Source organism: Sander lucioperca, chromosome 13, assembly GCF_008315115.2.
Source record: "Sander lucioperca isolate FBNREF2018 chromosome 13, SLUC_FBN_1.2, whole genome shotgun sequence".
Taxonomy (NCBI): Eukaryota; Metazoa; Chordata; class Actinopteri; order Perciformes; family Percidae; genus Sander; species Sander lucioperca.
This window is the reverse complement of record NC_050185.1, coordinates 22080288-22093848: the sequence shown is the minus strand read 5'-3', so window position 1 is coordinate 22093848 and position 13561 is coordinate 22080288. Positions and strand designations below refer to the sequence as shown.

The window sequence follows — 13561 nt, the reverse complement described above, 5'->3', positions numbered from 1 at the left end:
ACCTTATTTTTGGGGATTTTTTTTATCCCCCCCGTTTTGATCTTAAAGTTTCTACTATTGGCAAAGACACATTCTTAAAGGGGTGATAGAATAATTATATAGGGTATTTCACACTGTTCCTTAAGGTCTACTAATAGGGTATGTGACATTGATTGGGCTGAAAATTGCCCGGTTGCTATTTTATGGGCCCTTATGCATCTCTGTATTTTGGCCCTATTTGGAATGACAGCTTTTCTTCCAAATATGGTATGCTCATGAATATTTAGATGAGCTGCACGCTGATTGGTTGAGGAACCACATACAGATACATTGGAGACGAGACAGCAGGTCTCATGTTTCAGACACTGCAATGTCTCGTTACTAAATTCACTTCTGAGACTTCTTTATGCGAGAAATCAACTATATAAAGCTCAAATATGGGCCGTTTTACGAAAATGTATGGCTAATTGCAAATTTGGGAAGACGTGTCGGACTTCAGGAGGTCCACACAGTCTGACAAGACAGCGGCAGCCCTGCTGCACTCCACACCCAGGAGAAAGTCACCGTTTCTGGGTTACTGGACAACCGGGGCTCGGGGCTCCTCGGAGCTGGCCGGCTGCCGGCATTAGATTCAGAAGACTAAACTGACCTCAGGTCAGTGGTGTAGCCTATGCAAATGTTGGGGCGTGACTATGACTAGGAGTTGAGGAGTTGACGTCAACTTTTAGCTTTGTTGAGAGTCGCCCGTTTTCAGCAGCAGTTTCAAATTGTGAGATTTGCAGAGGAAAGAGGTGTCAATGGGATTTTGAGGTTCTATGTATGTCCTATTTACCCTCCAAACTGTTGTTTTTCAACTATGACAAGGTAAAATCGGTTTTGCATTCTATCACCCCTTTAAGCATACCACCACTGTAAGACAAAAGGAAGCGATACACAGTTCATGAAAGCAGTGAAATTTGCTTTTGCTGTTGTCAAAGGCAAAAGTTCTGTGGAGCACAACAATATTCAATGTTTGTATTTTCTGAAGCAATGACAAAGTTGGCTTGCAAGAAATACATAAAGAGAAAAGTGACACCTAGAGACCATCTTGCTTCAACAGAAATACACATTACTGTAACCTAAAGTCCATACTATCTCATTTACAAGTAATCTCAAGTACAATAACTGTCAGTAAAATCAAACCATTAGACACAAACCACAAACTGCTATAACTACATTACTATATTTGGCATTTAGGTTATGTCTCAAGAGTTTAAATATTAATACAATTCAATATTTGAACTCATGGATCTGTTGTTGGTTTGTTTGTTTGTTTTAAATGTGTGCCTGCTGCGTGTGTCTGTGTCTCTATAGAGGCGGAGACTAAACTGTGATCCTACGTTTGAGCTGGAGGAAATGATCCTGGAGTCCAAACCGCTTCACAAGAAGAAGAAAAGGCTTGCTAGAAAAACCAAGGACCAGGGATCTGATGGCTCCCCACAGGTAAGGCTTTCAACTAGAAACAATAAATATAGTAATACAGCTGAAAAACGTTTGTTCCAAAATGAAACATCTACCACTTGAAAGCATTAGCAAAGAAAGACTGTTCAAGAGACAGCAAAAAACTTTGTTTAGCCTATATAAGGTAATTCAATATAAATTTAAACTCAATTTTAGGTTGGTTCATCCTGTCCTCCGTGGATCACACATACCTCTGAAAGGTGTCTCTGCCTCTCAGTGCTCATCATTATTCATTAAAGAAAGCTGACCGCTGGTTCCATTTGGCCCAGTTACAGCAGGTGATAAGTTGCTCCTTAGTTTGTCTTTTAAATGTGTCTGGAGTGCTATTAAGAATGTTGACGACCCATTTTAGAGCTTTGTCCTCCCTCACCTTCATCAGAATAAATGGGCCGCCTGCCTGATGCCTGTATGGGGAAGGCAACGAATGCAATCACCTCGCTCTAGTCTTTTAGTCTTTCACTCCATCCACATAAATCAGTGGCTGTCCTCTGGGTGTTTATACAAAACAGAGAGGAAATCACTGAAAGGTTAATTTGATCACCCGGTCAAGTGAAACGTGGGAGGAACACACACATATACACACACTCATAAACACTGTGATAGTGAATGTGGTTAGGCAGCAGTTATTGCATTGTTTGGCCTAGTGCAGCAGTGGGACCTGATCAGTGCTGTACTTTTTGTTTCAAGGATAACTGCAGCTTAAAAGACCTCAAGTCATTTGTGTTTACATTCATCTAAGTCCGAATAGGACCTACAGTACAGTGTTGAAAAGCTTGGAGGATACCTTAAAAACGTTGTGTGTGGCAAGAAATGTCGGGTTGACATGTTATTATACAAGGGCTTCTTCTGGGGCTATATACAAAACCGGTATTCTAAAAAGAAATATTTTAGTTGGCAGATTTTGTGGTTAATATTTTCTTTCAATATCTGACGTTTTTCATAACCATCTGGGGCTTTGGTCTGCTAATCATAGACCTTTTTTTTCCATTTTTGTGATATGATTTGGATAATAAAATATGTGTTGAGATTTTCATTTGTCACAACTGACAATGCTACTGTTTTTGACCATTGCCACATTACTCCTCTTTCTAACTTCTATGCATATACTTTTGAACGTTTTCTAATGGGACATGACTTTGTCACACAGTATTCAATAAATATGTTGCTATATGTGACCCTAGAGGTGTCATTATCTGTCCTGTATCCATAGTCATTCTACACTGATAGGGCTGGGCTATACCAAAATCTTCAATATAGGTAATTTTATATCTCAATAATGATATATATCACGATAGAGCATGGTAAAGCTGAATTAATTAATGAAGAAAATCCTGCCACAATCTATTTTAACCAACATTTGGGTTCCAAATGGACCATTATTCTCCACTATTATTATGCAGAGAGAAGCCAGTTCTGAACTGTGTTCACTATTGTATTCTGGGGTAATGGAGCTCAAATGTTGGAGAAGTTTGTGACTGGAAGGTTGCCAGTTGGAGTCCATTTTGTTAACTGCATTGAACTAAGTGGTAATGTAAAGTGTGATGTAAAAACAAAATAGCAATATTCAAATGATATTCCCCTCAAAATTTTTCACATCAGCTTTCCTCAAAAAAATGAGTTAGTATGTGCTTGTTAATATAAATTTAGACGTAAATGTGTATCATGATTAGGGTTAGGTACCTTTCGCATCTCAACCAATACCACTACCGATACTGGTACCTGGAATTCAGTTCCTGGTACCCAACGGTACTTTTTTCATTACTTTCCCTCTATAATTACAAAAAAATAATTTCAGTTGTAAAAATAATTCCAAACCTATTTACTTAGAACAGTATGTTATTTACTTGGAATATTTTACACTGACAGAAATTAAACAAAAACAAAAATAAAACCCCTCCCTCTCTCCTCCCAAACCCGTCCCTACAACCTATTAAATTGAATAATTATTCATGTCTTACTCACTGTAACTTTTATTCTTGTATTTGTATATTAATCTTTTTTTTCTTTTGTTTTATTTTCATCATGACCGTTTTTAATTGCTTTTTAATGTTTCATGTAAAGCACTTTGAATTGCCTTGTTGCTGAAAGGTGCTGCAGAAATAAAGTTGCCTTGCAAACTCAGCCGGTCAGTCAGTCCCCAGGGCACACAACCACCGTTGTGCCTGCTCGTCTCAGAGGAAGTGTAATGTCAACAGCACCGCGACCGCTTTCGGCTTGCCATTAATATATCAGAGTGAAAGGTGTCTGCGTGAAGTTTTGAAAAACTATAACCACACTTGAAACCACTTTATCGGCATTGCCGTGACTCACTGTGACTTCAACAAAACTTCAGAGCTGACGTAGTTTGCTCCGTCCACACCTCTGCTCTCTGTCAACATGCAGAGAGGACAGATAAGCTTGCATTTACTCTCAGATACTGAAATTTGGCACCGTTTGATTTTACCTGAACCAATACTCGGTAGTACCGACGTGATTCGGTCGGTACCAGTAAAAGTACCGGGTTCGGTACCCAACCCTAATCATGATATCTTCATACATGATTTCATCACAATACGATTCCAATGAAAGAGGATAAACTATAATTTTGAATTATTGCCCAGGCCTATCCACTGATATCAGTGTGTATGAGATACACTAAAAAAGGTAGCATTTCTATTCCTACATTGAACACCAGCCAGTTTCCCTGCCACAAGAGAGATTTTAGTAATTCACCTTTAAAAACAGATGGCCAGGTCTGTTTATCAAAAGAAATGTATTTAGAGTACAGGAGTCAATCGATTGGTACAATGGGGAAGTGCCACACTGAATTCTAGGCTTCTGTCCAATTTTTAATCTTTAGATTTTTTCCATTGAGACAGTAAAAGCTCAGAGAGATCCAGCAGTAACTAGAATAAGAATAGGTCATGGTTTCATTGTGTGCTTTCACCAGTAATAGTGCAGTAGGGTGTGTTGGGTCATTTCCCACTTCAATAAAACCTGCCTTCACATTCAGTATGCACACACACTCATACAACTTATGTCATTACAAAGTCAATATGTTTGGACCCTCTCACACATTTTGCACATTAGAGCAGTTTATGGGACTCTTTTCTAATAGAAGTGAAGCGATTTGTGTGGTCTAGGCTTTAGAGTACATACCTTGCCAGCTTGCAACGAGAAGTCAGCATTGGCCCAAAGTGCGCCATGTTTTACGAAAGCTGACAGCTGCTTGTGGAGACCTGCCTATGTGTATACATCAGTGATATCTCACTGTGCAGCCGGGCAATATTCGTTATCCCTTGGCCCATTCAGACAAAGAGAAAGTCTCCTATTCTAATGAAATAATGATAGTAGCCGTTCACAGGGAAACATTTGTTATGTTTATGGACACAGATGAAGTAACAGCGTATGGTCGGACTAAGGGAATCTAACATTAAATCAATTAAATGGTTTTGTTCTCTTGTGGCTTGCATTTCCTAATTGAATCACCTTATTCATTGTGGTATCATATAGGCAATATTTGACTATACAGCTCGACTGAAACCAGGGTTAATAACATTCAGCTGTATTTGCTTGACAGATATTTCACATGAAAATGGAGAAAGCATTCTAAAATAATTTTAATCAATAAATGACTGAGTATCATATATTAAAAGTACTTAGTAAAATGTACTTCAGATTGCTTCTGATTGTTTCTCTGATCTTGTGGTTCTTTTCGTATCCCATTGTTTTGCTAAGAAATTTGTTGCATTGGTATGCTTGATTAAATCACTGTTAACAGTGAATGGCGCCCAGCTAATCAGCTAAATACCAACCCTTTGCTTGTAAGAGGGACCATGAACTCGATTATATTATACTGTGTAAAATGCAATACTGAAACTTCTCACCTTTCTTTCTAAATGATTTGTTTAACATGCATATTATTAATTTCAAGTAGTCATATTTTGCAGCGTGTGGTCTGTCCATCAATCAGGGAGAATATTTGCTTTACTGTCTATAAATATCAGTTTGGCAATTTGTAGGCAGATTGTATTTGTGCAATGCACAAGGGACCTGTGAGGACACACGTAAGAGAGAGACTAAGAAGGAAAGTGAGTGTGAATGAGTGAGTGAGTGAGTGTGTATGTATGTGTGTCTGTATGCATTTGTTTGAAAGAGAGAGGGGGTAGTCTGTGCAGCATTTCTGAAGCATAGTAGATCAATATAGAATAAAGTATGCTAGTTCCCTAATGCCTGCCCCCCCATACAGTTCCGTACCCCTTATATTATCATTTTTCTAGCTCTTCTTTTTTTCTCCCTGCCTCTACCTTCCTGTCACCGCTATGCTCATAATGTAGCTATAATTAACTCAATTAAATCACTGATAATATAGCCTACATATTCATACTGGGTCCATTATTTTGCATGCACATTCGGCTTTTTACCAGGGATTCTTTAAATTATTGGGATATTAATTAATGCATAACAGATTGTTTAAATAAGACATAATCCTTACTTCACAGTGCATATTAGCAGTCACATTACAAACAAACGCTGGCCCCAGCTTCAGACAGAAATATAGTAAACCTAGATGAGGACGTTGAGAAATGTAGTTTAAGGCTCTCGTGCAGCAGAGCACTCCCTGTTGGTTTGTCTCATTAAATGGAAAGTTTAATCTAGCAGATGAAGCAATTAGCTTCTGAACTGCCTTTAAAAAAAATAAAAATAAAGAGAGAGAGAGGAAGAGACGGACAGAGTGAAACAAGCGGTGAATTGCCTTCAGTTAACTGTTCTCTCTGCAAGGCCATAGGGCGTCTTTTGGCATTGTGCATGAATGCCATTTACAGCAAGCTTTCCGTCTATCCTTCCTTCCTTTTGTCCTTCTTTCTTTCCTTAATAAAGCAAAGGAAATAATGAAGGAAGTACAGAAATAAAGATCAGGAAAGAAGGCCCTTCCTTCCTTCATTTTCTTCCTTATCCTTAAAAATGCCTGTAAATCACAGCAAAAGTACCTCAAAAGTTTAGCTTTGCATGAGGGTTTCAGCAGTGCAGCTTGTGTTCAACCTCCTTCTGCAACAGCCATTGCTGTAAATAGCCCTAAAGTCTTTTCCTGGTTATTTGAATCAAGTTAAAAAAAAAAAAAAAAAAAAAAAAGAGTGACAAGAGACACCAGAGATCTGCTTTGTAAATTAACCGGTATACAGAGAAAGGTTATACGAAGGTGGTGGTTTCATTGTTAGGTTCTGTCATGCCTTTAGACCCAAGAATATGTCATTATGACCGCATCAGAGAGACACTACATCATACCTTGCGTCACATCTGTCATATCCCTCTCTTGTGTATCACATCTATCACTGATGTTTGACAAATTATATACAGTATTTCTCCTCTGTCTGCCTATTTGTTTCGTTGTCCTTTTCGTTAGTCTGCATCAGCCGCACACAAGCACACCCTGTCTCTGGCTGGATGTTTGGGGGTTCTGTGTCCACGTGAATTTGCCATTTTCCTCTGAGATACTGCTGTGAAAGGGTCTCTTGACCAGAAACCCACAGGAAAAGACACTGACTGTCACTGCACGCATGAAAATGCATTACACAATGCATACTCTACACCACCTGTTCTTTTCGTTCACTTATGTACGTACACAGCTCCCTCTCCGCTCTATTTTCCTGCCCTAATTTAGTTGATGGCTTTTGGTCTGCCAGTGGCTGCTTCCCAACTGTGACAGCACCTGTACAGAGCCTCTCTGCTGGGCTGATTGACTGTGTGACTGACTGCTCCGTTTTTTTTCCTGAAGAGGCATCCAGGAAGTTGGAAGTTGGGATGGATATGTAGGGAAGCAGCATGTAATCATACTTGTGTATCAGTTGTGCGTGTGATCTTTTTCTTGAGGATAAGGAACCTTAAAAAGGTTGAGGAAATCCCCCCAAAGTGAAGACATTTTGGATGTCCCAAATATAATTTAGAGTATCATAATGATCTCTATAATTTCTCTCCTCACTGCCTCCTTGGGAGAGAAAGCACCTGCCTACTTGTCTTGGCAGTGCAGGAGTGTGAGGAGAGCCTGGCATGACAGAGCCGGATGTTCTTGCATGATTAAGTGGGCCACACATGTATAAGTGCATGGAGCAGTTGGAGACAACAGAGTGTCCTCTAAAATCAATTTCCCCTTCTGGCATCTTAGAATCTGTCTTAGAATCAAGAAACTGATGAGGAAAGTAGTGTGTACAGTCTACTGCCTGTTAAAACTATACTGTGTGTTAGGGTGTGAGTCAGCAGGTACGACAAAACTATGTGTTTATGTCTCTGACCAGTCCCACCAAAACAAATGTATGTGCATTCAATGTAATAGATTCAGATTCTGTGGCTGGGACCAAAAATGACTAATGATCGGCACAGATTTAGTTATTACTTTTTCAGAATTTGCATCAGTGATCATTGAGTTGCTGATGTTCTGTGTTTGTCTCTCCTCCAGAACGGTCAGTTGCAGCAGAGATTGGATAATGTCCAGAGAGACTTCATTGTCTTCAACAGAGAAAAGTAAGGAACCTCCATTACCTGCCCAACATGTTCTCCACAACCAATACTGTACATCTCATTGTGAAATAACTGGTTTACTTTCAGGAAACATCACAACTGCCATTGTTTAAAGAACTAGAAATAAAGCTTATTTTTCAAATTAAAGACTATATAAAATAAATATTTAATGAATACTTTGTTTGGTATGGTTAATAAATGTTCTGTAGTTTTTAGACTGTAGCCAGGCCTAGATTTAAAGTATAAAAAACAGGTTTTGCTTGCTGGCTCAAGCATGTAAAATGGTCTAAAAGTACAATAATGTGGCTGATTGTGGCAGAATGTATGTGGGCGTGTGATTAAGGCAGAAACACAGCAACTGGTAGACAGCCGGGTCCCCCATAATGGAAATGAGATGTTTCTTGAAGTAAATCTAAAAACGGACTAAGCTCGACAAGCTCACATTACGTCCCCCACCAGCAGGAGCGATCATTGGTCCGTTGTGGCGCAGTGCATTCTGGTAGTTGGGTTTCTACCTTTTGAGCAAAAGGGATATCACATCTTCTTTTCTCTGGTCACGTAGCACCAATTCTTTAAATGTTTGCACCATTCTACTGCATAGACAGCACAGATTTATGAAAAAAGTCCCTCCCCAGCGGTGAAATACTTTTTTAACAATACACAGATAGGCTAAAAAGCCATTGTCAATTGATAAAACGTCATGAAAAATGGCTAACTTTGGCTATCACAAGTCTATGGGAAAGGTAAAATAATAAAATGTAATTTTAGCCACTATCTTTGACCATCACAGGCCAAAGGTTAAGGTAAACTGATAAATTGTCAATAACGTGTTCTAATGGGGCGGCCGGATAGCTCAGTTGGTAGAGCAGGCGCCCACACATAGAAGTATACTCCTCGACGCAGCGGGCCGGGGTTCGACTCCGACCTGCGGCCCTTTGCTGCATGTCATTCCCCCTCTCTCTCCCCTTTCATGTCTTCAGCTGTCCTGTCAATAAAGGTCTACAAACGTGTTCTGATGATGTTCTTTACTCAACAGGTCAAAGAAAGAAGTGGTGGAGTCCTCTGAGCTGTCCATGAGTGAGAAGAACAAGGCAATAGAGGATGGACAGAACAACAATGTTGAACAGGCGGCTTACTTATCAGGATAGGTCTCATGATCGCAGATCCTTACCTAGTCCCTTATCACTTGCCCCTGCCCACAGCTTGTAGATCAGCAATTTACACCCAGACACCTATTGTTCTATCTGCACCTTCCTATCCTGCACCACTACATCGCCTATACAAACACAAAAGCAGTATGCCCTTGTGCTTCACTGTTCACTTACAAAAACAACATCAAGAGCTCCATAACTGCAGGAGTGAACTCGACTCTGAGAGCAGCAGCCATGCCAGACTGAGGCTTTTGCTTTCTTGTCACAAGAAGAAGGACTCTCAGCAGAGTGTCATTCATATCATGCTCCCTTACATCACTCTGGTGCTCTAAGGTCTGCTCAACCTCTACTCTGGGCAGCGTGCTGAAGTGAAAAGGAAGTCTGCCAAAAAGGAGACAATGCCACACCTGCTCAGCTGTAATAGGAAATAAAGTGACGTGGTCAGCTATGGCTCAAAGCTTTATGTACTGCTGCTGTTTTGGGCAGGACACTCAGATTTTTAATCTCAGCGATGCATTTTCTGGTTGATTAGTTATTTAAATATAACAATGGTTCACCAGTGCTACATGGGAATGGACTTAACAAGAATTGGCATAATGAGTTGGGTTAGCAACACATATTGAAAAACAAACACTTGGGTGGACAGCTTGAGATTCGAGCATGACACTAAGAGTACAACACATTAAAACAGAGGTTAGTAAGGCAAAATGAGACCTTTGTTTTTAAGACAGCAACCACAGATTCCTCTAAGATAGAAAATGAAGAGCTGAACTGTAGGCTTGAGCGTGAATGGGTCACTTTATCATAGCAGCAAAAACATTGTTGTAGTGGTCATTATGCTTAGCTTTGATAGTCAAGCTAACAAAGATGGTAGGATTGCAACATTTGGTACAATGCCCCAGCTCCATCAGCTGCAGATATAGGCAAAACGTGTTTTCTTCACTTGCGTATGCTTTAAGTTACTATTGAAAAAAACAATTTGAAAATTTAAAATGCACTTAAACAATTGTTTTAAGGTTAACCTTTAATGTCCATTCATGACCGTGGAAGCTTATATGAAGTTGCTTAGTTAAGGCCAACGGGAGCGGTTGAACGCTCCGGGCACAACAAGTAAGTGGACCTTCTGATGATTTTTTGTCAAACTAGTTTTCCTTTAAAACACTGACACTGGCTAACCTTTCCCTCAATCTGCAAATGACCTACAGGGTCTTCAAAAAAAGGTTTATAGCTATGAAAACTTAGAAAAGGGTAGATGTTATAGGTTTTGCACTGAACCTTGCTTTGCACATGCTTCTTCATCAACTGTAGCATTTATACACAGAGACATAAAAAATCTAAAGCTGTGAGTGACTACTTATTCCCTTAGGGGTGGTTTAATAGACAAGGATTAATAGGCTGAGTCCTATATAAGATTTATTTTTCAGTTACTGTCTGCATTGGAACTTATTTTTGTCAAATATTTTATGTCCTTCCTCTATTGTGTTGAATACAACCAATTACGTGTGCCACCAGATAAGTCTGTAAATTTGTATTCGCAATGAATTGCTCCCATAGAAGAATACGTTCTGCAACAACATTCTTATACAGATGGTATTCAACAGTAATTTAGCACCAGCTGGATAACACATTGGGAAAAACAAAACAAAACAAACAATGACGGAAACAAATAAACAACCACAGGCCATGCAATACTCCTTGTTCATTCGATTTAAGATTTACTGTAAGAAACCACACCTGCCTCTGAAGATGCAGAGGGATGCCTTACACCAGGGGTCAGCAACCTTAGACATGCGTGCCACCATTAGCATGCGGTAGCTCAACCAATGGCACACTTATTGCAAGTGTGCCATTGGTTGAGCTACCGCAAGAGTGTGTTTTGGAAATGTTCCAATCCACATCCTAAATGACCATCACAGCCATTGGCATGCAGGAGCACATCCTGGTATTTACAGTAGTTTATTTGACTTTTTCCCCATCCGCATTCCGCGAAGACCCGGCCCTCTGATTGGCTAGTACTCATTGCCTTCTTCACAGAATGCGGCACAAAGGGGAAAAAAAACTGCCTGAGCGAGCTCGGTTAATGACGGCAGGCTTAATGCTGATATGGCACTAAGAAGAACATTTTAAAATGACACCTCATAATAAAAAGGTTGCCGAGCCCTGCCTTACACCAGAATTATGGCACACAGCTGGTCCATTTAAACTATAAATGTAGGTAGTACAAACCTAAGCTTTTTTTCAAAATCATTAAGTAAATGTGTAGTCATTCTATTGACCTTGATCTTATCTATCTGCAATACAATTACTGTTGGCACTTTTCTATTGAAAATTGGTACAATATTTTGACTCAACTTTGTGTTGTTGTTGTTGTTGTTGTTATTGTTGTTATGATGTAATTTTACAGATCCAAAAGTGGTTTCCTGTATAAGTTGTAAGATATAGTGGGATAGTTAAACAGATGGAGTGATCCTGGGTATAACCGGGGTGAATTATATTTGTGTATGATTATCTTACTTTGTTCATACAATAGGAGTACCAGATGGGTTGGGTTAATTGCGATAATTATCTGTTATGGCAGATTCAACCATTCCAAAAAGTTAACATACAAAATAATAATTGACAAATAATATTTGACCCAGGTAATACCACTTTTCAACAAAACGTATCTGCCTAAAAGAAATGATTTAGTCTGGAAAAAGATTTGTTCCACAGCTGTTAATTTCATTCATATTAAGGTTTTGTTGTCCTTCAGTAGTCACTGTGTGTATATTGTATTTAAATGTGATGGAGTTGCAAACTATTAAGGTGTGCCTTAAATGACTTTCTTTTTCTGAACAAATCTGACTATGCCTTGTGCTTTATTTCACTTTGTGTCTTTCCGAATCGCCATATTTCATTGAATAAGGATTGTAAGTAAAATGGGACAGAGAATGACATTGGTAATAAAAGCTTTTTTTTCAAAATCAAGAATAGTGAAGGGATTTAAAGGGGAAAGGGCATCAATCATGCTAAAAGGTCTTTGGATGTAGATATGTATGTGTAGGTTGCTCTCCACTATTCTACAGTAATGCTGCCCCCCAATGTTAACTGACGAGTGGTACAGTTACTAACCTGGAGGGGTGGAGGGACTTTAATAGATATAACTGAGCCACAAGGACAAGCATTGCAGATATTTTAAATACAAGAGAAGAAATGGAAACAAAAAGTATTCTTTATTTCTAACTTCAGTGGCTTCTTTTTATCTTTACATGAACAGGGTCTAATTTGGCAAAGTGTTAGAATTCTCTCTTTACTCTATCCCCCTCTCCCTCTCTCTCTTTTCCAATGTGTCTCAGGGCTTTCCTACATAATGCACCATCATCATCAGACATGCACCATTTGCTTTCCCTATTCTCTCTCTCATCCACACACATCCACAGTTACCAGATTTGTGTTGACCACTCTCTTAGGTCATCTAGAAAGCACTGTTCCTTCTCTCCCCCACAGTGGGCTGAGCTGAGGCAGCACATTCCCACACTAATGGCTGATCTGAGAGGGGTTTTCAGTTGATAAGTGCTTCCCCAATCTGTTCGGAATCACCACAGATAGAAGCAGCAAACCTCGGTATATTACATAAATGTTGAAAATATACTGTACCTATTCGCTGTGTACACACACCCACACACACAAAAACACTAACTCTGGCTTATTTAAAAAAGGAAAGGACTGGAAAACAACTAATCTACATTATCCTCTCCAGAAATGTCTTTGTCTTTGTCTATGCATTACAGTCATACACTTTCTCATTTTGTAAGCTACAACACCAACAAGCAACCACCACACACACACACACACACAAACCCTGTTTAGATTGAGGTTGCTGAGTCATCTCTTGTTCCAGACCTCTGCATTATACTCTGTCGTCTGACATGTTACTATGATGTCACGAGACATTGACTCACCATTAAACAATGCACGAGGGACTTTGCAGCAGTTTTATTGCTTGACCTCACAGTGATGGCGAGTGTAGGCCTAGGAAACACAATGGAACTGAGTGGATACTTTAGTCATCCTGTCAGTTAGACAACACAGTGAGAGTCATAATGGTGTGGTTTTGTTCAATTATTCATCATAACTTTATGCCAAATTTACACCGTTTGGATACACCATAGCGTCCAATTACAAATATGATCAGAGACAGTGATGCAGGTACAGCTCTGATTACTGTAAATGACAGAAAATAAAAGGTAGATATGCGACTTACGTTTGTAAACTGCTGGAGTTTTGACGTAATGTTGCCCCAGAATGTGTGGCAAAAACAGGCTCATCTTGTAGGCTAGGTTCACTGTATACTTCTTTTTACAGTTTCTTCTTTTACAATTCCTCGCTGCAATATTGACAAAAAACATCTAAATGTCAATATGTTTATGTAAAGCTACTGTACTTTACGCCCCAAG

At 39.4% G+C, this 13561-nt stretch overlaps 1 protein-coding gene across 2 annotated transcripts in view; it reads left to right on the top strand.

Annotated features, from left to right (window-relative positions):
• stk32a (serine/threonine kinase 32A) overlaps positions 1-11964 on the top strand; it is a 69643-nt gene extending 57679 nt beyond the window's left edge. Inside the window, exons 11-14 of one of the 2 annotated variants that reach the window (XR_004105639.2) lie at positions 1333-1461; positions 7913-7977; positions 9011-9289; positions 9331-11964. Coding sequence is in view for 1 of the 2 variants with exons in the window: in XM_036008857.1 (XP_035864750.1) it covers positions 1333-1461; positions 7913-7977; positions 9011-9122 (306 nt within the window). In the remaining variant the exon portion in view is untranslated. Of the gene's footprint in view, positions 1-1332; positions 1462-7912; positions 7978-9010 lie in introns of both variants that reach the window. The other variant, XM_036008857.1, reaches the window with a different exon arrangement.
• Positions 11965-13561: the final 1597 nt, after the last annotated feature.